Source organism: Genypterus blacodes, unplaced genomic scaffold, assembly GCF_046128005.1.
Source record: "Genypterus blacodes isolate CSIRO-AG114 ecotype Tasmania unplaced genomic scaffold, CSIRO-AGI_Gbla_v1 ptg000055l_1, whole genome shotgun sequence".
NCBI lineage: Eukaryota > Metazoa > Chordata > Actinopteri > Ophidiiformes > Ophidiidae > Genypterus > Genypterus blacodes.
In genome coordinates, this window is record NW_027466867.1 from 696,139 (window position 1) to 718,590 (window position 22,452).

Genomic DNA, 22,452 nt, shown 5'->3' on the forward strand with positions numbered 1-22,452 from the left:
ACAAATTACCATTCCTGAAGAAAGAAACACTATTTGGTTTCTCTACGCTCCATTCTGCTCCATTAGCAATAGAAGTTAAGCCTTTCAAGCCGTGTGGGGGGAATGATTCAGAACCCCACACACATTCACAGGAAAAAATCTGCCGGGAAATGATCACTAATAAACACAGCAGAGGCCTGACAGCATTAAACAGAGTTTAAGCCCAGTATTGAACTAAGACAGTTGGACTACTGATCTTGATTGAGCTTTGACGTGGAACTTTAGGCACAAAACTGATTTCCAGCAATTATCCCAAGAAAAGAAGCCAGATGATCCACATCAAAGCACATCGCCAAAACCATTCCTGACAGACGTGTGGACAGGTTTGCATGCCAGGATCCAGTTGAACACTAAAACCCTTTGTCTCCAGTTACACACTTGCTCCATGTATATGTATGTATGTATGTATGTATGCAGCGCTGTGTTGTTTTTGAACCCTCAGCGTGAACTCTGTGCTATCGGCCCCTCGGGAGGTGAGTGACAGCTTTAAAACGCCATAACACATGTAACTGATATGAATTAGCCTGACTCATCCAAATAATGACACATCATTTTCCAACATTTTGTTTCAGAGAATTCCCTCCGAGTCCAAGGCGACTTTTATTTTCCTTCAGGCCAAACAGCTCCTCGACACAAACACGAGCTCGTTTCCATCATCTTTGGACAGTTGCGCTAATCAAGCGAAAGTCGAGTTTGACGGCGCCAAATGAATTCAACTAAAACCACCAAAGTCATCACAAGTGGTGTTTTCATGCGCCGTTTCACAGCCATTTACGAGTCAATCACACCGTCGACCAGGCCTGTCGTCGCGGCGGTGAGCGAGCCGGATCCCTGAGTGACACGCTCAGGTCACATGGAGTGTATCGGGGCGGAAAGGGTCTTTCTTTCTCTGCCAAGTACAATTCACCAGTGCCTCTCTTCCAAGAAAAGCTTTGCTATCCATCCAGTGAAGTTGTCGCCATTTCTCGGAGCCATCTTTGCCAACAGCTGCGCCGTGTAAGTCCGGCACCCCATCACTTACACAACAGTTAACAGGCTGTAGTTTCGGCTGGAACGTGTTATCATTTGTTTCTCTCACGGGCTGTTTTGCAGGCGGAGATGATGGGATAAGCCTGCGCGACCCTCTGAGGCGTCTGAAAGGGAAACGCTCCAGCCTGTAACCTACGTCTCCCTGTGTGATGTCAAAATCTGCGGGTCACCAGGCAGTCATGGAATAATATTGGGAGAAAAACTGCAAAAACCTCCGGGCACAATGAGTCACATCAAATCATTTTTTCGTGTAATGTCTAGTAAAACAACTCGGGAAAACATCATTAATCCTGCCTTCCGTGACGTTCTGGTCGGAGTGACACAGGATATGTGATTGAAACACAAACATCGTGGCCTCGCCTGCACCGGTGGGGGGTAACAGATTTTAAACAGCGACGACTTTGAGGGGGCGTTTGCCGTGGAAAAAAAAAAAGGTTAGGAACTGCTGGGGTTTGTTTGACGGTATAATCACGATCATATGAGTGTGTGAGCTCCCAAAGGCATCCAGAGGTTATCCATGATTCACTCGGATAATGACCCTCATCACTTAGGCTGTCGCAAGCTGCCCACCCCGCCTCCTCCCAGGGCCCGGGCTAATATTTGGAGCTGGCTACGGGTTGGAGAGATACATGGGTAGTAATTCCACGCAACGTTGCCCAGCGTGATACATTACCAAGCAAATGAGTGATTAGATATGTATTAAACATTCTAATATAGAAGCCTAATGCACTTTCCATGGCTCTGTAGTCCAATTTGAGTGATTACTCTGGGGTTTGGTGCACACCCGTGATGGCTAGCAGGAGGAACGGAAATTGCTTCGGAGACGCCGGTGCCAACGGCCCGAGCTAAATGTAATGAAGTGAAAGCCATCTAGTTTTATTTATTTAAGTATAGCTACACGCCGTGACAGCTTCAAAGGCATTCCCTTTAAAGTGGTTTTGCCTCCGTTCAGAGATTATAGGGCCTGGGATTCTCGTTCTGCCGCCAATCGGCCATATTTGTAGCTGCGCCACGTTTGTTTACATCATGCTAGCCCGCGTTTAGCGAGTTCTCATATCTGGTTTATTGGATTTTATTGATTGTGCCTTCTTGTGGAATGCTACAACAGAAAGAATGACATCATGGCAGATTGCTGAATGGCGCCAAAGAAGATTTCCAGCGAATTTGCATTAGCAACGGTTTGGATCCCTACGAACTCCTTAAGAGTGTAATACTGTTGGCATGTCTCAACTTTGAGTTATTTTGTTCAAATACTCACCTCAGAGCAATTTTAAATCACTCAAAACTCATTTACAACTTCTACAAGTAGTCATACAAACAAGCCTCAGCCGGCTAGTTAGCATTGTAGCATGCATGGGCTTTGCTTCAATGATTTTCTTTCTCTTTTTAAGCAGCCGTTTTTGATCAAAGTGGATTTTTGTAATAAAGATCACCACAGTGTTTCAAGTACTTATACAAAGACATTTTCCTGAGTATTAACTGACTTTTAAATAGCTTTTTTCCATGGATTTGTTTCTTTAAATCCTTGAGGAAAAACAGAAGTCGTATCTGATAATGAAATTGTGCATACGACACAAAATCTGCCCCCTTTATATTCCATTAAACCAAACTCTGATTTGCACCCGTGTGTTTATGTATTGCATACGACTTTCTTGGTCATATTCCCTGCTATTTTGCCTGAGTGCTTAAAACAGCGCCTCTCACTGGCAGTCGGGGCACAGCGCCACCTGTCCCGGCAGGTGAGCCCTGCAGGGACACAGTCTGCGGTGGGACGGGTCAGAGCCGGCACAGCTAAACAGCAGAGGCTCCTGCTGAAGGCCACAGCGCCGACCCCAAGGGTTGTAGGCAGGAAACAGGTGGTTGACTTCCTCTGTCATGCTGGAGCAATCCAACCCAAGTCTGCAGAATGGAGAGAGGGGAATATATGGAGTGTGTCTATCAGCAATAAGTGGTTAAAAATGGAAACACATTCATTCACATGTGTATCATTTATCCCTGTTCTCATTAATGTTTCCCTTTTTCCTGTTTTTCTTTTCTCCCTCTGTGCATAACATTCCCCAACATGTCTCATATCTGCATGATCATTGTCATGTCAAATGCTTTCTTCAACTAAAAAAGAATGTGAATAAAAAGAAAAGATAGCTGTGTGTACTCTGTGTTATTGTGAGGTGAACAGAACTCATGAGCCTCATTTCTGGTCATCAAACAGAGCATGAGGCTTGACTCGCACTTAAATAGTAAAACTGCCTCAAAAAAGGTGAGAAAGCAGCCAATCAGGTCCAGAGCATAAAGGTCTGGGTCATCAGTAAAGTGTCGACACCTGGTAAGCCTGATGCCTGGGTGTTTAAGGTGGAGCAAAACACCTCTCTAAGCACTCTCTCCTCTTCACTGTTAAAGTTCCCCCTTAAGAGAAACACTCATGATGTCAGGGTTACCAGGTGTCAACACATTACTTGAGCCGTTAATCAATTCTCACCTTCTCAACAGTTTAACTGTTTAAATGTGGTCTGATCTGCATGTTCAGTTTGATTTCTGGACTTTCTCAGCTGCAATCATGAATATAGTGTGCAGCCTGACTGATATAGAGTTATTTCCTGTTGATATAATTGTCGCCTTTAAAGGTCCAGTATGAGTCAGGCTCTAACATGCTTGACTACAGTAGTGGATCTCTGCTGACCTCTCACCTGGAGAAGGCAGCAGGGCTGTTGAGGTGGTGAAACAGAGCAGGCTCACACACCAGCGACGACCTCCGACACACACTCACACACGTCTGACCCAGAGGAGCCAGATGAGCTCTCAGAGCGGCGACTGGTGGCCAGGTAGAGGAGGAGTTACTGCAAAATGTCTAGAAGAAATCGGAGTAAATATGCAGATTAAGCTTTGAAAAGATACTTCCACTTGTTTTGTGTTCATGTTTTGGTGATGGTGTTATTCTGGGTTCCAGTCCTGTGTGTGTGTGTGTGTGTGTGTGTGTACCTGGTGATTGATGTACGTGTGAACCCTCTCCAGCATTCCCTCACAGGTGAACTCTCGAGGGGTGAAAGGCTTCACCTGCAAAAGCACATAAACACTTTCTTTCCATTCCAAATGTGTGTGTTTCAGTTTATGTGTGTGTGTGTGTAGGTGTGCAATGGTAGAATTGGACCTCTGTGCGTAGAATGGCCCTGACTGCCTCTCGTACATCAGACCTGTTGGTCACGTCCACAGTCCAAACGTAGGGTTTACCGATGAAGTCCTGGGCGTACGGGTGCTGAGAGGAGATCTGGGGAGAGACCAGACCCCTGCCTGAACTTAGAGGACGTGTTCACAGGCGTCCTTTATCTGTTTAGCTGTTTGTCTGTCTCCTACCTGTCTTGTGGTGGGTTTGCCTTTGTAGAAGTCATTGTTGTCTGAGGAGTGTGGTGGGTCAAACCGTGGCTGGAGGAAGACGCAGCCCAGAGCGATGGCTTCAACGGGAGCCGGACCCTCGTAGGGGAAACCGAGCCCCACAAACACCTGAGACACACACACACACGGAGCAGACACTTTGATACACACATTTTGATCACACACAACTTCTACATCAGAGCTTTGGTCTGGCATCTCGTCCCACCTTGGCTCTGCGGAGGAGTCGCAGGAAGCTCTGCTGAGTCAGCAGGCCGTGGTTGATGACGAAGCCGGGCAGACTGGTGGCGGTTTGTCCTCCTGGCGGCTGGTAGACGGTGGCGTGGGTCTCCAGCTCCTCGCCGATCGCCTCCACGTAGCCAGATTTACCCTGGTGCACAAACACACACACACACGCACACACACAGAACAGATTGACAAATTTGAAATGTTTGCCCACTTCATTAAAAAAGGGACAATGTGGCCTATTTCCTTAATCACCTGCCACATGTAGTCCTGCTTGCCGTACATCACTGCTATCCTCTCTTTCTCCTGAGCGTCTGACTCCATCTGCTCAGTCACAAAGCCCAGGAAGGAGTTATCAGGAGTGTGAGCTGCAAGAAAGCGTGTGGAAAAAGTTTCAAATGTTGCTTTTGGATGGAGATTACAGACAAGAGGGACTAAAGAACGCAGGTGAACAACAGCTGGAATAGAAACATCAAATATTTCCGCGAGCCAAAGATGAAAAACACATGAATCAGCTGTTGAAGGAAACAGGAAACGGGCTGTTTGGATAGGCTGCTGCCACCCTGCTGCACCCCCGACCCCGACCCTGGAGAAGGTGTGAGAGATGAGTATTTACTTAGGAGATACAGGAATGTGTCAAAGATCCGTGTGTGTGTGTGTGTGTGTGTGTGTGTGTGTGTGTGTGTGTGTGTGTGTGTGTATGTGTCTATTACACTTGAGATTGTGTGTCTATTACACTTGAGATCACAATACACAACGGTCAGGATCGGCACAAAGAGAGACGGACTCTGTAATGGAGTTTGTTTCTGTTTCTTGGTTTCAGTTCTCTTTCCTGGCTCGCCCGCCCGCCTGTTTACACGTCTGCCTCTTCGTCTGTTCCTCTGTTTGGGGTAAAACCTTCACTCAGACCAGCTTCCTCTCTGCTCTTCAAACCCAGAAGCAGTCAACACCCACCCACACTTCTCCTCCCTTTGTTTCTTCTTTATCCTTTGCTTTCCTTCCTCCTCTTCCCGTCCTTTTCTTACCCCAACCTGTCATCGGATTACAGCCATCTCTCTCTCCCCCCCCCCCCCCCCCCCCCCCCCCCCCGGCAGGATAAATAAACAGCTTTCCAGGCTGAGGGAAGAGCGGCCCTCCAGTCAGGCACTTCCAGCTCGTCCCCGTCTCCCGGCAGGGTGGGACAGATGACAGGGCGTGAGGTGTTGGAATGAAAACTCTGTCTGGGCACCCGGTTTATTTAACCTCAGCTATCAATCCTCTCACTGCGAGGACGCTCAGAGTGTGTGTGTGAGGCTGTGGGTCCATTTGTCTGTTTGACAGTCTCCCAGCTGTCATCTCACAGAGACACTGACTCACTGGTGTGTGTGTGTGTGTGATCATACGGGCGTGTTACCACAGTCCCATCATTGCACAGTTACACACACTTACGGAACATGGTCATGTACTGCAGCGGTTGGAGACCCCAGCTGCCCCACAGAGTTTTATAACCCCGGCTGTGAGCGTAACTCCCCAGGTTAAACGCCGGCTCAGTGCCAAATGAGTCCAGGATTCTGAAACGACACCTAGAATGACAGAAGTGCAAAGTTAACATCATACTATGTCTTAAAAGTGTGTCTAGTGTAGTGTGCTGTCATACTGGTAGTGCTGGAAGGCCAGTCCCATGGCTCCTTGGAGGTGAGCCAGGCCGTGGTAGTCTGTATAGATGAGGTCAAAGGTCAGGGGTCTCTGGATCGGGCAGCTGCCTCGGCCGGGGACGGCACCTATCAGGCTGGAACGCAATGATCCTTCAGCCAATGGTTTACAGTATCTTCCATTCCGTTCTGTGCTTCATGCAGTGGATGTTTGTTACCTGTGGAGGCGCTGCTGAGACGTGGTGAGGGTGAGATTGTGCCCGAGGATGGTGAGGCAGGCACCGAGGTCAGCCCACTGGACCAGCTCCCCTAGAGGACCCCCTCTCTCCACCATGGCCTCAAAATGCTGGCCCACACTTCCAGCCAAGGCTCCGGGATAAAGCAGCACCTGGAAGATCCCAAACTGAGTATCTCCACACTACCACCTTAAAATATAGATGTAGTACCCTTGCAAATCTAGGCAAAGCTACACGGTGCTCAGTATGAAGCGGTTATACCCTCATCTGGGGCGTGGGTGTCTTGTTTTCACTCAGCTTCATCGTCCGGCCGGCCTGGATCCAGCGCTCCGACATCCTCTCCACCCTGGACTGCATGAACTTGATTGCAGGGCCGCTGTTCCTGCTGAACGCCTCGTACAGCGGCCTCAGAGTGGCACCAATCTGAGCCTGTACACACACATTTAATGAAACGCGATCACAGTAAAACACACACACACCCAGTAATGGATACTCAGTGTAACAAGGTTTCATGAAGGTACCGTTTCTGTGTAGGAAGGAGATCTCTGGTGCCACGCAGGGCCGGAGTGGTTTCCTCCAGAACGGGGGGCACAAAAGTCCTCTATTTGGCTGAGGTAAGTCAATATAGAACAGGTGGTCCCATCCACCCCATAAAAGGCATAGCAGGGGTCTGACCGCCAACGGGCCTGCAGGAACTGTGAACGGAGAACGATGACAGAGTGAGTGACGGGCAGGGAGAGAGGGAGAGAGTGAGAGAGAGAGAGAGAGAGAGAGAGAGGACTGTCTCAATGTCTCTAAATAAATGAAGTCAAACCATTTAAAGCTGATTGAATGAGTTTTTGCCCACTATTCCAACCCTAGCAGAGCCATTGTCCCACTTTCTCACCTCCACCTTCTCGGCACACACAGGAAACACAGGATCCACGGGCACCTCACACTCCTCTCTGGGTCCTTTGGGTGAGATATCAGACATCACACAGTTGCTCTTTATGTTATTGAACGCATCACTACTGCACAATCCTGGCTTTGAACACAGAAGGGGACGTTGTGGACGAAGCCGGCTCGCTGTGTGTAATGAAGAACGCCGGATAATAACTTTAATATACAACCTCTCAACTGAAAGGTGCACGATGAATAGCAGCCATCAGCGCCACGTATAGTGTTGCCGTGTGTGTAGGAGGCCTCAGACTAAAGGCAGTGTGTTCTTCTGAGAGGCCCTTTTCCCGTAAGCCCCCCCACCATCTCCAGCCAATGTCAATCAACTGGAATGAACACACACACATGCATATACAGTGCATTCATACACACACACACACACACACACACACACACCTGACCCACCTGCCTGCTACAAAACAGTCTCATTTACAACGTCAGCCGCTGCCAAAACACACAATCCTTAACTGTGTATAACAACCTAGTAAAAATGGGAGAGAGGGGAGAAAAAAAAGATAAGAAAGTCGAAGCCGTAGCCGCGGTGTGAAGGCTTTAAAAGGTTGATGTGCTGCAGGAGCGCAGCGAGAGGGACGGAGGGGGGGAGAGGGAGGAGGGGGGGAAGTGCCCCCTCTGCAAAAACACCAGTGTGAGCAGACAAGCTGGTGAAAGGGCTCCTGGGTAATCCAGACGTACTTTATGGGTGTGAGGTAATGCGACAGGAGAGGGCTGAGGGCAAGTAGGCTGCTGAGAAGGAAGTGTGTCTGTGTGTATGCGGGTGGCGTGTGTATATACGTGCTGTGTGTGTGTGTGTGTGTGTGTGTGTGTGTGTGTGTGTGTGCCCACATACTGTATGCATGGAGTAGTGTCTGTGTGGCCCCAGGCTTTATGAATTCCCTTTTTCAGAAAGAGAAATAAGCACGCAACCACTCAACGACTCATCACCGTGACTCTCTCTCTCACACACACACACACACACACACACACACACACGGTCACTTGCGTGCCAACCCCAGGTGTGCGTAACCCGACTCTCACCTGACACCTCTCAGGAGGGTCGTTGTAAAGCGTTTCCCTCCTCTGCAGATGATCGGCGGCGGCACCGTGGAGACCTGTTAAACTTCTATTCAAGGACTTCATCCCCCATAACCACCTGCACCCCCGCCGCCCTTTAACCCCTCCCTCCCCACTTCCCCCCCCATTCACACTCTCCATCATCGCTGCTTGTTAATTTCACTGTGTGGTTAACCTCTACTGAGGCGGTGAACCGTGCGTTTGCCTTGGAATAACACGCAGCCACTGCAGTTAACCACCGAGAGGCAATGCAGTTGGCCGGTTATTGAACCTGGCAGCGTGACGGGGGAGAGTGTGTGTAGCCGGTGTGTGTAGCCGGTGTGTGTAGCCAGCGTGGCTGCGATGTAAAGACATGTTATCACTGGAAGAAACGTGAATTTCTCCTGACTTTACTGTCCAAAGTGCAGTTAGATTAGGACACGGCTGAGCTTTACCTGTGTGCAGGCTGGGGTCAGTGTGAGGTCGCGGCGTGTGTGACTGGTGGTGCTGACGAAGATGATGTTGAGGATGATGACTAAGCTGGTCAAGCCTCTGGGACATTCTCTTCAGCTCCCTCTCCACCAAGCTAGCCAAACCTTGCTGGTCTTGTCGAAGACTGAGACAACAAACAAACACAAACACGTGAATCATTCAGGACAAACAACTCCACCATGTCGTCTTCACTGTCAGATCTCCAGCTGTGTCTGATCTGAGCTCGGGTGCTGCTGTGTACCTCTGCAGCATCAGGCTGAGGTCGTCTCTGGTCAGCTGGGTGGCGTCCCTCTCTCGGTTCAGCCTCTGCACCTGCATGCTCAAAGCCTGCATCTGCAGAGCCAGCCTGCGAGAGCCGCGACCGCGTTGACCTGCCGCAAATTAAATCTACATCACCAACAATAATTCACAGCCAGCAAAGGTAAACCCCACAGCCCATTACATCATCGATGGATCCTTTCCCAAAGGAACAAATCTTGTTCAACGTTTCGTGAAACATTAGTTATATAACGTTATTTTCTTAACTTGATCTCTTTCAAGCGCAGCAGAGATCAGGGTGATGTGTGTTCTTTCCATATTCTACAACTTTATGACAGATAAAGACGGTAATGAGTCATCGTGTCTGACAGGTCAATATTACTGTAAGCGTAACTGGAGCTGTGCAGTCATCTCACATGGCTTTGTGGTTACAGAAAGGGCCCACACACACACACACACACACACACACACACCACGCGCACACACACATGCTTAATGTTTTGTGAATGTTGACATAGACACCTTAGTGGCTAAAGGTGGGTCTGACCTCACACTGATGACATCATAGGTTGTAGAAAAGGGAATTTAAGGCCAAATTTCATGACGTACTCGCGCAAAACTGATGCTTCATGCTTTTCAGAGGCACCACACTTACTTTTATAACGGTAACACACAACAACAACAACAACAAGTACAGGTCGCAGAGTCCCACATTCCGCCCGGTGCACAGGTTGATACGGAGGAGTAGTCGTCCCTGTGAGCGCTCAGTTCAGCGGTGTAGTGTGATTTTCTGGCTGCCAGACATAATATAACTTGTAAAAACAGCGAATGTGTGCTTTAAAAGGTCTGCTGGTGAGGCTTAAAGGGCTGTTTGAGGGGGCAGATCAAGGACGCCTTGATCCAAACGCTTGCAAAGCATATAAGCAAGCGTGTCATAAGAGCTGAGCTGGCACCCAATGAAGAATATTGAATGTTTTTATATTGAGTTTGGTTGTTTTTAACAGCGGGAGAGGAGATTGGAGGGTCGAGGGGGAATATTGGCAGAGTTGGGGAGTGATATACGGTGATCGGTCAAACACACACACACACACACACACACACACACACACACACACACACGGGGATGATGTCACTTGATCTCTGTTTGCTCAGCTGACCGTCAGTGTATCAGTGCTTGCACAGGCTGGGGGGCCGTGAGTGAGAGATGAATGGAAGGCAGAGAAGGTGACATGACCAGAGCACGACACCGCCGCTTGTGTAAACTTTAATATATCAGGTGTATCATAAAATGTGTTACACGGTTTGTTCCTGCACAATCTCCGATGAAAACGACCACATAGAAAATAAGAGTAAGCATAAATCATTCAGCATATAGTTCCAGCTCTTAGTTTATGTAGAAACTGTCCAATACAGGCGCTTTGCTTGTATGTTTTCAATCCATATTCGCTTTCCTGCCATGCAAATCATCATTGTCAACGAAACATCAAGACAGCATCGGATTCAAGTCAAGTTTAAGGCACAAAAAGCAACCATTTAAGGTCGAACCTGATACAAAATGTCACTTTAAGATGGATGTTTGGAGTTTGGTGGTAAATTTTGCCGGGTCAACTCAACAGCTCCCCCCCACACACACACACACGCCCCCACCCTTCCCACCCTGTGGTGCTTTTTCCAACACAATGACCGCTGGGTGGATCTGTTGTATACAGCTTGTGGTGGGTCCCTCAAACACACACAGAGCACTTAAGGGTCTGTGGCTTAAATGAGCTGGTGGGCAACATGGACCACTTAGCTTTTCCTGGTATGTTTCTGATATTGTTGGAGGAATGGATAAGGATGTTTAGATTTTAAAAGAATTCATCCTCCAGGGTTACTTTTTTAAACTGTTTTCATTGAAGGCTTTATCTTTCACCATAGATGTCTGTTTGTTTGTGATGGTCACTGTCTTCAGATCAACCAGTCTGACTCACACCCTCCCCCTTTGGAGGCTGATGGACTGTGGGATCAAATCTTATGCAGAGTTTTAGATCATATTCATGAGGTTTATTCCTGTTTTACGGTATGAAAACTCACAACAAAGCTTTAAGGCAAGGGTGGAAATACTGTAGACGTTGTTAAGTTCCATCCAGACCTTCTTCAAATACCTCAAATGCCATTGTGGCTTACAGAAATGTCCCTGATGAGGTCTAAGAATAGCACGCACTTCTGGTCTGGGCATGGCGCCGGGAAAAATGCTAATTTATTCATTGGGTGTGTAAGAAAGAATGCTGATTTGACAAAAAAGCGGAGATTGTTGACAAAAATGTTTCTCCTCCTGTAAACCAGAGAGAAGGCCTTCACCCAAACAACCTGGGTCCTCTGCCCCATGAAAGGAAAACAGTTTAGTCAGACAATTGAATCCAACCCACAACTGTCAGGCGCACTGAGGGACCCACCACAAAGTGTGTACAACACTGGGGAAACAGTCATATAACAGCAGTCATAACAGTCATATCAGGTCTGATCGCCTGCAGGCTCAGGCCATTCTTCTGCAGAGTATACAGAGTTTACAAATGGAAATTGCAGCAACCTCACATGGAAAAAAGCTACATTTCCCCCTAAATGCTTTGTGACGGGACATCATCGCTGCAAACGGGGAGGAATTTGATCCATAATCTCATTTATTTTGGATGTTTTCTTCAGAGTTGCTTTGTTTGGAATCGCTGTCTCCCTCACTCAGAGCTGTGGTTGTGTGAGCTGAGAGACAGAATGGAACTACAAGGACACCCGGGACGTATCTTTGTATGTTTCACCTGACAAATATCCAGACCAGTGTGTGTGTGTGTGTGTGTGTGTGTGTGTGTGTGTGTGTGTGTGTGGGTGTGTGCGTGTTACCCTGTTCCTCTGGTGACCTCCCAGCAGTCTCATCCCTGCTCATCTCGAGGGGCACCCAGAGGTTCTGCAGCATCATGGTCAACACTGACACACACAGGCAGAGCACCAAGCAACCGCTAGAGGGCACCAAACACACAGAAACACAGAAAGGTGTTAGAATACTCAAGCAAACCACAAATGTAGGAATGATAACTGCAGGTCAGGACGTTTTTAAGCTGTATTCCTTTGTTGCGAGTCAGTGAATGCAACACGAGGGACTCCAGCTCTGTCGTTGTTTTAATTCCATGGTATGTTTATTGGCCTGATAGCGTACACAACATAAAAAGGGTCACATTTTGGTAATTTGAGTCATACCAAAGCAGTTAAATCTCCTTTTAACTTAATGGAGTTGAAATTTAACGGCGGAACTGATGCAATAACACGTTAAAGCCTGAATCTGACTTCCACCGAGCACAATGAAAGAATGTGGAGAACAAGTAAACACCCTGGTGTGTCCAGACGAATATGTCTGAAGCGTGATGAGCGTGTGTGTTTGGCCGTATAAGCTCGGAGTTTCGGTTTGACTGGGGACAGAGAGAGAGAGAGAGAGAGAGAGAGAGAGAGAGATCTGGGAAGATGACGGCCTCACTGCAGGACACACTCAGACCCTTGGATGCTGCAGAGATGTGATGTGTGAGATGATGATGTGCACATTTTGTTGTACTTTTCCCTCCATCTTGCTTTGGCTCTAATCTACTCAGACTGTGACTTACCTGCGTGGTCGTAGTGCCAGACCCATGGCCCTCCGTCTACAGGCTGAGGCAGGGTCTCACTGTCAAAGCGGAGAACGTGCAAAGTCAGTACGACAGACGTACGGCAATGATTCACTGTTCCTCTGTAAGCTGCAAACGGCCGGTCATAGTTCCCACTTTGATGGCACCAATAAAGCCTCTTTAAGCCTTCTTAAGTCATTACTGTATTTGTATCTGTGCTTTAATAGCCACAGAGCTGTTTGGCTGTAGCCGGCCTGTGTTTGTTATCAAGCCATTCATTAGGCTAATAGAACAAAAACAAAGCCTGTTTTGTTTCACTTACAAAGATGTCTCAACAGCTCAGACAACACACAGATACCCTCCCACACACACACATCCTCACCTCCTCGAGTTTTCATCCCAGCCCAAACGGCGACCATCGGCCTTGCTTTCACCCGAGCCAAAGAAAAGCAAAGAAAGTTGGGAATGGGAAGCATCTTGCCTCCTTTTTTGTCTCTTTTGCTCTCTTTCCCTCCTTCTCTCGCCGTCTCTTTTCTCTGCCTCAGGGCCTATGGGTAGGCATCCCGTGGTTGCCAAGGTAACCTGACTCCCCTATAAAGAAAACAATACGCGGAGTACGGCTTGAGCCTTTCACAGATACAATGGAGCCCACGCTATTGGGTGACACAGTTTCTTTCAGTCCTGCTGGCTGGACTTAAGCTTTGGTTGTGAATGACAAACAATCGAGCAGGGAGTCCATTTACACGGCTCAAACTGTGCAAACATTTGGGATTGAATGGCATAATATAGACAATATACTCCAGTAGGAACTGTAGTAGAAACATGGACCAACACATCACATCATGGATGGATCATATATATTTAATGAAGTTACAGTAAAACCCAGCTGTATGAAATCAAACCCAACTTGCAGTTAAATATATTTAGGTTTTTTAGGTAACAATTAGAAAGTGTGAAGCCTTTGGTGGCCTGTTTGGCTCCTCAGTGGAGAGGAGGCCCCAAACCCTGCTGTCTTATATACAGATGCATCTCAATCAATTACAATCTGGTGGTCTTCCCCATGAGTGTGTGTGTGACTGAACCAGACTGACTCAGCAGGTGATTTGAGTGAATGAGCTGATTAGAGTGTGACACCCTGAGGATACAGGACTGAACTTTATCACAACATTCAAAGTTCCTGAGAGACTGAGTTTGGGGTTTCCATGAAGCTGTAAGCCAGAATCATCAACATTAAAACAAATAAAGGCTGGAAATATTTCACTTTGTGTGTAATGAATCTATAATATATGGGAGTTTGCCTTTTTGAATTGAATTACTGAGATAAATGAACTTTTCCACAATATTCTTCACAGCAAAGAAACAAAAGGAAAGGCCTTCATTTAGGAAGTTTGCCTTTGAATAAGAACCTGTACACAGTTTAGAAGAAAAACACCTGTAGGCGAAACATGTTTGGTTATCGGCTCTGCATTGTGTCTATATGTCCTGTGTGTATTCAGAAAGACTCTTTCTCTGCAGCCCTGCGTTCCATAATCAAGCAGCTTCACGCGTTCCCATCTGGGAGCTGCACATTGTAAGTGTGTGTAGGTACAGAGCAGTGGAATAGAGGAACTGTAACAGTGCGTGTGTGTGTGGGGAGGAGGGGTGTGTGTTCGTGTGTGTGTTGGTTATATCAGGCAGAGAAAGGATTTGATGAGCTGATGAGCATAAACCTCCCAGCAAGGACCTAAAGGCTTACTGGCTTTCCCATCTGCCCTCTCTCTCTCTCTCTCTCTCTCTCTCTCTCCCGCCTTTCTCGTTCACGTGGACACACCGTGGCCTGCACACACCCTTAAGCATCGTTCTTTTCTTTAAAAACGCCTGTCTACATTTGTCTACATTTGCCTATGTTTGTCTATGTTTGCATGATTTTTCCTAATGTTTGTTTGTAAATGTTAGCTCATTGTGCCTCCTCGCCACACAGCTCATGTGACAGGACAGTTGCTTGCTTTCCTGCGTAGAACTGTGCCTAATAGATTAGCACAAGCAGGTCAAAGTGAATCCTGTCTGTTTTTTGCCATTTTGCCTGTGAAAAACATTTGCATTTTTCTTTTCACAGCACATTACATGAATAAATGTGACTGGTGGAGGTTAGAGGCCTCCGACATGAAGACATCAGCAAGAAGACAGCTAGAAAGGCTAGAGAGGCTAGAGAGGCTAGAGAGACAAGAGGCAGAACAACATGTTACCCTGAGATGTTTTCGAAGGCAATGATGATCCTGCAATCTGATTACCTCTAATAACAGTCATGTGCTGCGAGCTTGTGTGTTGGCGGTGACTTTGAGTCGTTGGACAAAGCGGCGTTTGTTGCCCCGGGTAGGGACGTGGGGCACTTCCTGTCCCCTCTCAGTCGGGACCCTCGCTTCAGTTGAGCACGACTGGACATCTGCAAGACAAATCAATAACAGGAATGTTTTTAATGTTTTCCTTGAACATATGGATGCATATGGACTCCTATTACATCATTCCTCTTGGAAACTACAAACACGTCTAGTTTCTGAGTGAAAACAACAGCTGAAATGGTCGAATCTTCCAGAATCCAGAATCATCTGCCTGATTTTTAATTCAAATTATAGGCATGTCCTTTTTTTCTAAGGGGGTGTGAGTAGTTTCCATTATAGGAAAAGTGTTGTGATTGGTGGAGAGGGTTCAGATAAGAGCTGCGTTTTTGATCAGACGGTTCATTCTTCCTCATGCGGTGAGAACAGAAGCTCTATCCCCGGGAAAAGCTCTGTATTCGCTCTGTAAACGCTCTGTCTTGCTGCTCTGTGTCGCTCCCTCCCACCTGAGCGCCTCTCTGCCGTCACGGGGGAGTGGGACCACTACGCATGCGCAGAGCACTAGCAGCTGAACATGAACGCTTTTGCTGCATATCTCAACACATTTGGCATCCAGGTAGGTGCACCCTGCGTTTATTTACTTATTTATCTTTGTCTGTTTGCGTTATTTATTCTTGTTTTATGCATTAAACGTAAACCTCCTCCCGCAGTCAGGTGTAGCGTGTCTGCAGCTGAAATCTCTCCACATCAACAAACTCTTCTCCTCCTGCGGACCCAATTAGGTTTGCGGTCGGTGTCACTAATGCTAAGCTAGTTACGATTTAGCGAGCTACGGTAGCGAACATTTGTTAAGAAGATAAACATGGCGTCTGTCAACATTTGCCTAGTTTCGGGTCTGTCTTCACGTTTCCTTGGCGGCGTCTTTGCCCGGTTTGCTTGACGTTAGCTGCCCCGCGGCTTCCCACTAGCTACCGTCAGCTAGCTAACTCTGTAAGCGTGAATGGGAGCCGTACAGTTACTCCCGCTAAAAGGACGCTACTTTAAAGCTACTAACGAATACCGCCCCCGGTGTCGTAATGACATTGTAACAAATCTTGACATCAGTTTGCTCGGACACAATTATAAGTGTATGGACACAACGTGTGACCGTGTTAACTGGTGTCAGAAGAGACGTTTGTTTGTTTTTATTGCATATTAGTTGAACGCAACTGTCATTGGTCCTGCTGTGGCATCTAATGAGTGACGTAGCCCAGTGTGACTAGTTAGACTAGTTAGACATAACTAGGAACAAAGGTCCAATACAAACACTGTGCGCTGGTAATGGATGTTTTGATGTGGGACACAGATATGAATCCTGTGAATAAATTAAGAAGTGTGTTAGTTCCAGTATGGAGAGCATTGGATCTAAATGCCTGTGTAGTATGTACTGTATGTTAACTAGGCTTGAAGTGTGGGTAGCAGGATGCTGTGACCTGTCGGCATGGCAACAGATTCATCAGCCTCCCAGTCCTTATTATTGTTCCTTGTGCATCACACCTTTTGTGATGGGATTCTTGTCGATGAGTTAAATAGCCTCCAGCTTCATGTAGCGCCCCAGAGCCTGAGGGACTGAGCAGTTAGTTGACAGCTGAGCCTGATTGTGCAGACTGAAGCTTACATGCTGAGTGTGAATAACAAGGCTTAGAGGCCAAGCTACTTTTTAGATCTAATATGAAAATGTTGACGTGTGTGTGGGAGTGGATTGTTTATTGTGGCCCCTTTAAGTGATCAGATGATTGTGACGGCTGTTTATTGCGAGTGATCTTTGGACATGCATCTCCATGTGACAGCTGTTTTCAGTTTATATTGCATGTGATCTTTGGACATGTGTCTTTGATGTAACCTAAGTGAAGGGAACAGTGTCAAACTAGTCCACCAACAATACATATTCCTCCATCAAAGCTCATCTGTGACGTTGATGTGTCATTAGGTGTGACTAAGGCAGATTCATGAAGTCACGCTAAGCTTTTCTATTTCCCATGTTGTAGATGTTTGAGTTCATGCTTAGGTCACATCTCAAAGCTTTAAGTGAATTAGATTTAGATTGTTTTAGAGGCTGGACATCGGGTCAAGAAATTTGAGTCACAACACGGATAAACATGCTGATGATTGATCTCATCGTCATAGAAACACGGGTTTGTGAGAATCAAACAAAGACGGAGCTCTGTGGGGTTGAGAGATTAGATTTTGAAATCAATTTCTGTGCTGAAAGGAGTGAATTGTTCCGTTACTGCCTGACAGTTTGAATTAGAATCTAAAGCAACTTGAGACGGCTCTGTCATTTGCGCTCATCTGTTTCTTTTATCCTCCTTTGTTCCAGTGATCATGGGCAGCTAAGAGAAGCAGCTTAATAATCAGCTGTGTGGAGGACAGAAGGTCGGTCATACGGCAGAGCGTCCCTCCTCTCGTCCCTACAGTTCAGGAAGTCTCCAGCACCATGGCGGAGGAAGAATATGGCTTTGTTGACTGGAGCCAGATGGGGGAGCAGGGCAAGAACAGCGGGCCCAACAAAGTGGACTGTAAGGAGCTGAAAGAGTTCAAGCTGATGGCACGGCAGGGCTACTGGGCCAAGAACCACAAACTGAGAGCACAAGTTTACCAGCAGCTCATCAAAGCCATTCCCTGCCGCACAGTCACGCCGGATGCAGAGGTGTATCGTGACATCATGGGAAGTGCAGCCACTAAGAAGCCCTCCTCCAAAATCCCCCTCCCAGACTTTGTGGATGGGAACCCTGTGCCGCCGTACTGCCTGAAGGCCGAAGCGGTGGCCTCCGTCCATCAAGTCATCAACTGCATGGCGGGACAGTTCCCCGACATCTCCCACTGCCCGTCTCTGCCCGCCGTCACCTCGCTGCTCCTGCACTTCAGCGTGGACGAGGCTCAGTGTTTCGAGCACGTCAGCCGCATGCTGGCCTGCAACGAGCCGGGCAAACGGCTGCTGGATCAGACTTACCTGGCCTACGAGTCCGGCTGCATGACTTTCGGGGACTTGGCCAACAAGTACTGTGCACCTGCCCACAAGCTGATCGTGGCCACAGCCCAGGACGTCCTGGAGGTCTACTCAGACTGGCAGCAGTGGGTGCTGGGCGATCTGCCCTTCAGTCACGTGGCCCGGGTCATGGATATCTTCCTGGTGGAGGGCTACAAGGTTCTCTACCGTGTGGCTCTGGCCTTGCTTAAGTTCTATCGCAAGCATAAGCAAGGAGGCCAGGGGGCGAAGGGGGAACAGCAGCAGCAGCAGCAGGACTCGGGGAAAGTCAGGCGGGACATTAAGGCTTTCGTCACCGGCATCGCCTCCACCGTCACACCTGACAAGCTGCTGGAGAAAGCCTTCTCCATCCGCCTGTTCAGCCGCAAGGAGATCACCCTGCTGCAGCTCACCAACGAAAAGTCGCTGCAGCAGAAGGGGATCACCGTCAAACAGAAGCGGTATGATCCGTTTCAGTGAAGCATTGTCCTTGTTGATGTTCACTTATTTGCTTAGCGACTTCATTTGTGTCATCATCTGGTCTTTCCTGTTTTGTGCCTTGGGGATGCCTCTGAGTTGCCTTCGCCTCCTCGTCTCACATTTTCTTCTTCTTTCCTTTGTGTTGGTGTTTGTCACATGTCCATCAATCATCTTCTATCTCATCTCCACTCCTGTGTTCACTGCCTTTGGTTCTTTTACAGTCGTAGGTGGGTTGAAGGTGTTTCTCTTCATTCAAAACCTATTTTCATGAATCATTCTCATTAAGTCTTGTAGCAAATAGGATCATGCACTTTGTTGTTTGTGTCCATCATTAACTAAACTATAATTGCCCTCTCCCTCTCCTGCTCCATGTCTTCCTGTCTCCGTCTCTCCCGGGCGTCCCCAGGCGGAACGTGCAGCTGGCACTTAACCCCGACACTTTCTCCTCTGAGATCGTCAGTGCCAAAGAGATGCGGGACATCTGGTCCTGGATCCCAGAGCGCTTTGCCCTGTGCCAACCTCAGCTCCTCTTCACCACTTCTAACCACGGCTGCAGTCTGAACAGGTACGCTGCTTCCTGTCTCATACACAGCGTCCTCAGCTCTGATAGCCTGGCCTCGCTTTCAAGTGTAAGTCACAATAATAACTCTATTCTCCCTAGATTCTATTCCCATTGTGAAGGATACGAGCCCACGCTGCTCCTCCTTCGGACCACAGATGGCGATGTAAACAGCACACACACACACACACACACACACACACACACACACACACACGAACACACACGAACACACACACACACACACACACACACACACACACACACACACACACACACACACACACACACACACACACACACACACACACACACAGGAAACGTTTTTGACATGTCTGTGCAAGAGTGAGATAACAGAACAGAACAGTTAACACACTTTAAATTCCTCAACAACAATAAAAGACTGCATAATAAACTATAATAATGTCCTTTGGGCCTGTCAGCAAAACTTGTTATTGTTATTGCCTGCAGTCTGAACTCCACAGTCTCATTTCCTGTCAGAGTGCAGCTTTACCCAGGTGTCACTGGGTCCTAGTGCTAAACAAGGACACTGGCACAGACATGTAGCTTTCTCTCAGAGTGTCAAACATGGCACAAGTCTTTTTTCTGATACACAGCGCTTTGTTTCAGGTGTGTGGGGCCTTCCTGTCCACAGACTGGGAGGAACGAAAGCGAGACGGCAACAAACTCAGCTTCTTTGGGACGGGCGAGTGCTTTGTGTTCAGGGTTAGTTTTGTCTCTGTGGTTTGTTTTTATTTTTCAATGTAACTCTCGAGGCTTTTTAGGTCAGACAGTGTTTCAGCAGTACCTCAGTACGGCCACCAGAGGGAACCATCCGCTCTCTTAGTCCACTTGATCTTCGTGACAGCGTGATCGGCTTCTTTCTGCCTCTTAAGCTGCATTGTGAAAAGCAGAGCCAGCAGGCCAGAAGTCACCATGGCCGCGTCTGTTTCTTCCTCTACAGAAACAGAAGTCACACGTCCGCTTCATCAGCTGGTAGCGCTGCAGCATGGAGGTTCAGATCTCAGAGCATTGGAGCGTCTGACGCCCTCCCGATCAATTATTAACTCGGCTATCTGTGTTGATTTTCAGCTGTGAGCCGTTTCAGCCTGCTTACCAGCAAACGTCATCGCACACACACGCACACGCACGCACACAGACATAGTTAAGCACACACAGATCGGAAACTCCTGTAACCTGATCGTCTGAGTACAATAGTATCTGAGCAGGCCCTCATCTGACACCAGAGGAAACCGAGACAGACAGGACCCGTTGTGTTTCTCCAAAGATAACCAAAGGGAAGAGAAAGGAATTGAAGGGTGTACATTCCTTTTTAAAACATGAATTTGCAGGAATCTCTTTTAATTTCAAGCCACACTTTGGACTTTGTGAATATAGTATAGTGTGTTATTTTGTGTGTAACCCATGACGATGGTATGGCTTCATCCGTCACTGCTTTGTGTCTCTTATCAGCTGAAGCCAGAGATGGAGCGTTACGAGTGGGTGGTGATCCGCCACCCTGAGCTGGCTTCCTCCATCAAACCCCAGGGCCAGGAGGACGCCGCCACCTCAGAGGGCCAAACCTCCAACGGCAACACCCTGCAGCAGCCAGAGAAGGCCGCCGGAGACCTGTCGCCCTTCCTCTCCGCCCGCCACTTCAACCTCAACTCCAAGAATACGTCCATGTTCATGGCCGGCACCTTTGACTCCATCATAGTGGGTGAGTGGGTGAAGTTCAGGCGCACTGTGTGAGCGTACCGTCTCCGGCTTCTTCATCCCCCTTCATCAACTCTTTCCTCTCTCGTTTGTTCAGGGGGAGGCGAAGGCAACGCGCTCTACATCGACTCTGAGCTGAACCACGGGCGCTCTGAGCGCTGCACCACCTTCGACAACCCGCCGCTGTGTGCAGAGAACTTCCAGGTGGCTCTGCTGGAAGTGTGGGGATTCATAGACGCCATGGCCTCATAATGACACACGCACACGCACACACACACACACATCCCTACAAATGCATAAAGAAAGTGTAACACTGTATCACACTGAGGCAGACACATGGCCACCAAAGTGTTTGAGGGCAAACCAACAGATATGCAAGCAAAGTCACATCCATCCTATAACATTGACCTGTGGATCTTTATTTTTTTTACTTATTAATGCAATTACCCACATTTCAAAATATGAAGGAGACTGTGATGTTTTTATGTTAATCATGTGTTGCTGTTCTTGTTCTATGTGAAAGGATCTGCTCATCTAACACGCAGCTCATCGGTGAGGTGTTTGTGTTCATGCTGTTCCCAAACTTTAAGTGTAGCTGTTAATAAAAGGCAAATCCTTGAGGGGGGAGGGGTTGAGGTTTACGGTAATATATGTGTAAAGTATTAATTTGGTGAAAAGTGTTAATCTTAAATGTTGGACCTTGACAGTGAGATGTGTAAGATATGAAGTTACTCTGAGTCACACTGTCAGGGTTTGAATGAAGCCCTGTTGTGTGTATTTTTAAGCACTTCTCGTACAAAGTGGGGAGAACCAAGTTATTGAGGTCAACGTGTGTGAATATTGGTGATGAATGTGATTTGTGTCGTCATTTTCCACCGTATCTTTGAGCAGCAGTTTCATTTGTGGTTGTGAGAAGCTTCCTTCATAAGGTCAGTGAGTGTTTTGGTCATGTGAAACCTTGAACTCGTGAGGTGTTTGTGGGTTTACAGGTGCTCGTCTCTGCATTTTGACATTTCCGTCCTCTGTCTTAACAAAACATCCACAAAAAAAGTCATAAATTGTGCCCTTAAGGCCTAAAGGTTCTCTGGTGTGATCCAGTACTGAAGTCTGTACTGATCTGTATGTAACAGAATGTGTTCCAGTGAAATATCAAAACAAATAACAGTATCTTCTGTACTTACATGTGAAAACGCTTAACAATACATATTCAGTTGAGCAAGTGACTGTTTTGTTGCCTGGCTCCTTTTTTTCTCCTGCACATCTCCGCTCCTGCCAACAAAGGGTTACATTTCTCTACACTTTGTCACAGATCTGTGCCAGATGCCTCTTTTTTAGTCAGCTGACAGTGAATCCAAACTACTAATCACCATCTTGTTAGCGTTCTGCTGCGTCCCAAGCACAGTAGAGACATAGATTGCAAACATTGAACTATCAGTCGTGTAAATGACATATTTGGGTCTAACGCATGT

General features: G+C 47.5%; 2 protein-coding genes across 3 annotated transcripts; one reads left to right on the top strand and one right to left on the bottom strand.

Moving 5' to 3' along the window:
• Positions 1-1,939: 1,939 nt before the first annotated feature.
• On the bottom strand, positions 1,940-12,932 carry LOC143002122 (alpha-1,6-mannosylglycoprotein 6-beta-N-acetylglucosaminyltransferase B-like). The gene is made up of 17 exons (XM_076152072.1): positions 12,907-12,932; positions 12,155-12,270; positions 9,264-9,393; positions 8,986-9,146; positions 7,431-7,495; positions 7,066-7,239; positions 6,806-6,973; positions 6,527-6,696; positions 6,314-6,445; positions 6,106-6,239; positions 4,933-5,045; positions 4,661-4,822; positions 4,417-4,563; positions 4,214-4,330; positions 4,045-4,119; positions 3,753-3,913; positions 1,940-2,967 (listed from the first exon to the last, which is right to left on the bottom strand). The coding sequence occupies exons 1-17, from the start codon at positions 12,930-12,932 to the stop codon at positions 2,769-2,771; spliced, it is 2,250 nt and encodes a 749-aa protein (XP_076008187.1). The 3' UTR covers positions 1,940-2,768.
• Positions 12,933-15,660: 2,728 nt separating this feature from the next.
• On the top strand, positions 15,661-22,002 carry tbc1d24 (TBC1 domain family, member 24). 2 transcript variants are annotated; one of them, XR_012963759.1, is made up of 8 exons: positions 15,661-15,837; positions 17,581-18,689; positions 19,115-19,273; positions 19,370-19,433; positions 19,898-19,993; positions 20,741-20,987; positions 21,081-21,322; positions 21,354-22,002. XR_012963759.1 is itself a non-coding variant. In XM_076152108.1 (7 exons), exons 2-7 carry the CDS (start codon positions 17,698-17,700, stop codon positions 21,233-21,235), a joined length of 1,713 nt encoding a protein of 570 aa, XP_076008223.1. In that variant the 5' UTR covers positions 15,661-15,837; positions 17,581-17,697; the 3' UTR covers positions 21,236-22,002. The 2 variants fall into 2 exon arrangements, 1 of the variants encoding a protein (XP_076008223.1); XM_076152108.1 differs by having other exon boundaries at positions 21,081-22,002.
• Positions 22,003-22,452: the final 450 nt, after the last annotated feature.

Excerpts from the sequence above, each read along its gene's own strand:
- LOC143002122 (XM_076152072.1), bottom strand. The coding sequence starts at position 12,932 with ATGGGTCTGGCACTACGACCACGCAG. Across the intron at positions 12,271-12,906 it reads CTGGCACTACGACCACGCAG|CGGTTGCTTGGTGCTCTGCC; the intron begins GTAAGTCACAGT and ends GGTGCCCTCTAG. Across the intron at positions 6,240-6,313 it reads CTGGCCTTCCAGCACTACCA|GTGTCGTTTCAGAATCCTGG; the intron begins GTATGACAGCAC and ends CTGTCATTCTAG.
- tbc1d24 (XM_076152108.1), top strand. The coding sequence starts at position 17,698 with ATGGCGGAGGAAGAATATGGCTTTGTTGACTGGAGCCAGATGGGGGAG. Across the intron at positions 19,434-19,897 it reads TTCGGACCACAGATGGCGAT|GTGTGTGGGGCCTTCCTGTC; the intron begins GTAAACAGCACA and ends GCTTTGTTTCAG. Across the intron at positions 20,988-21,080 it reads CTTTGACTCCATCATAGTGG|GGGGAGGCGAAGGCAACGCG; the intron begins GTGAGTGGGTGA and ends TCGTTTGTTCAG.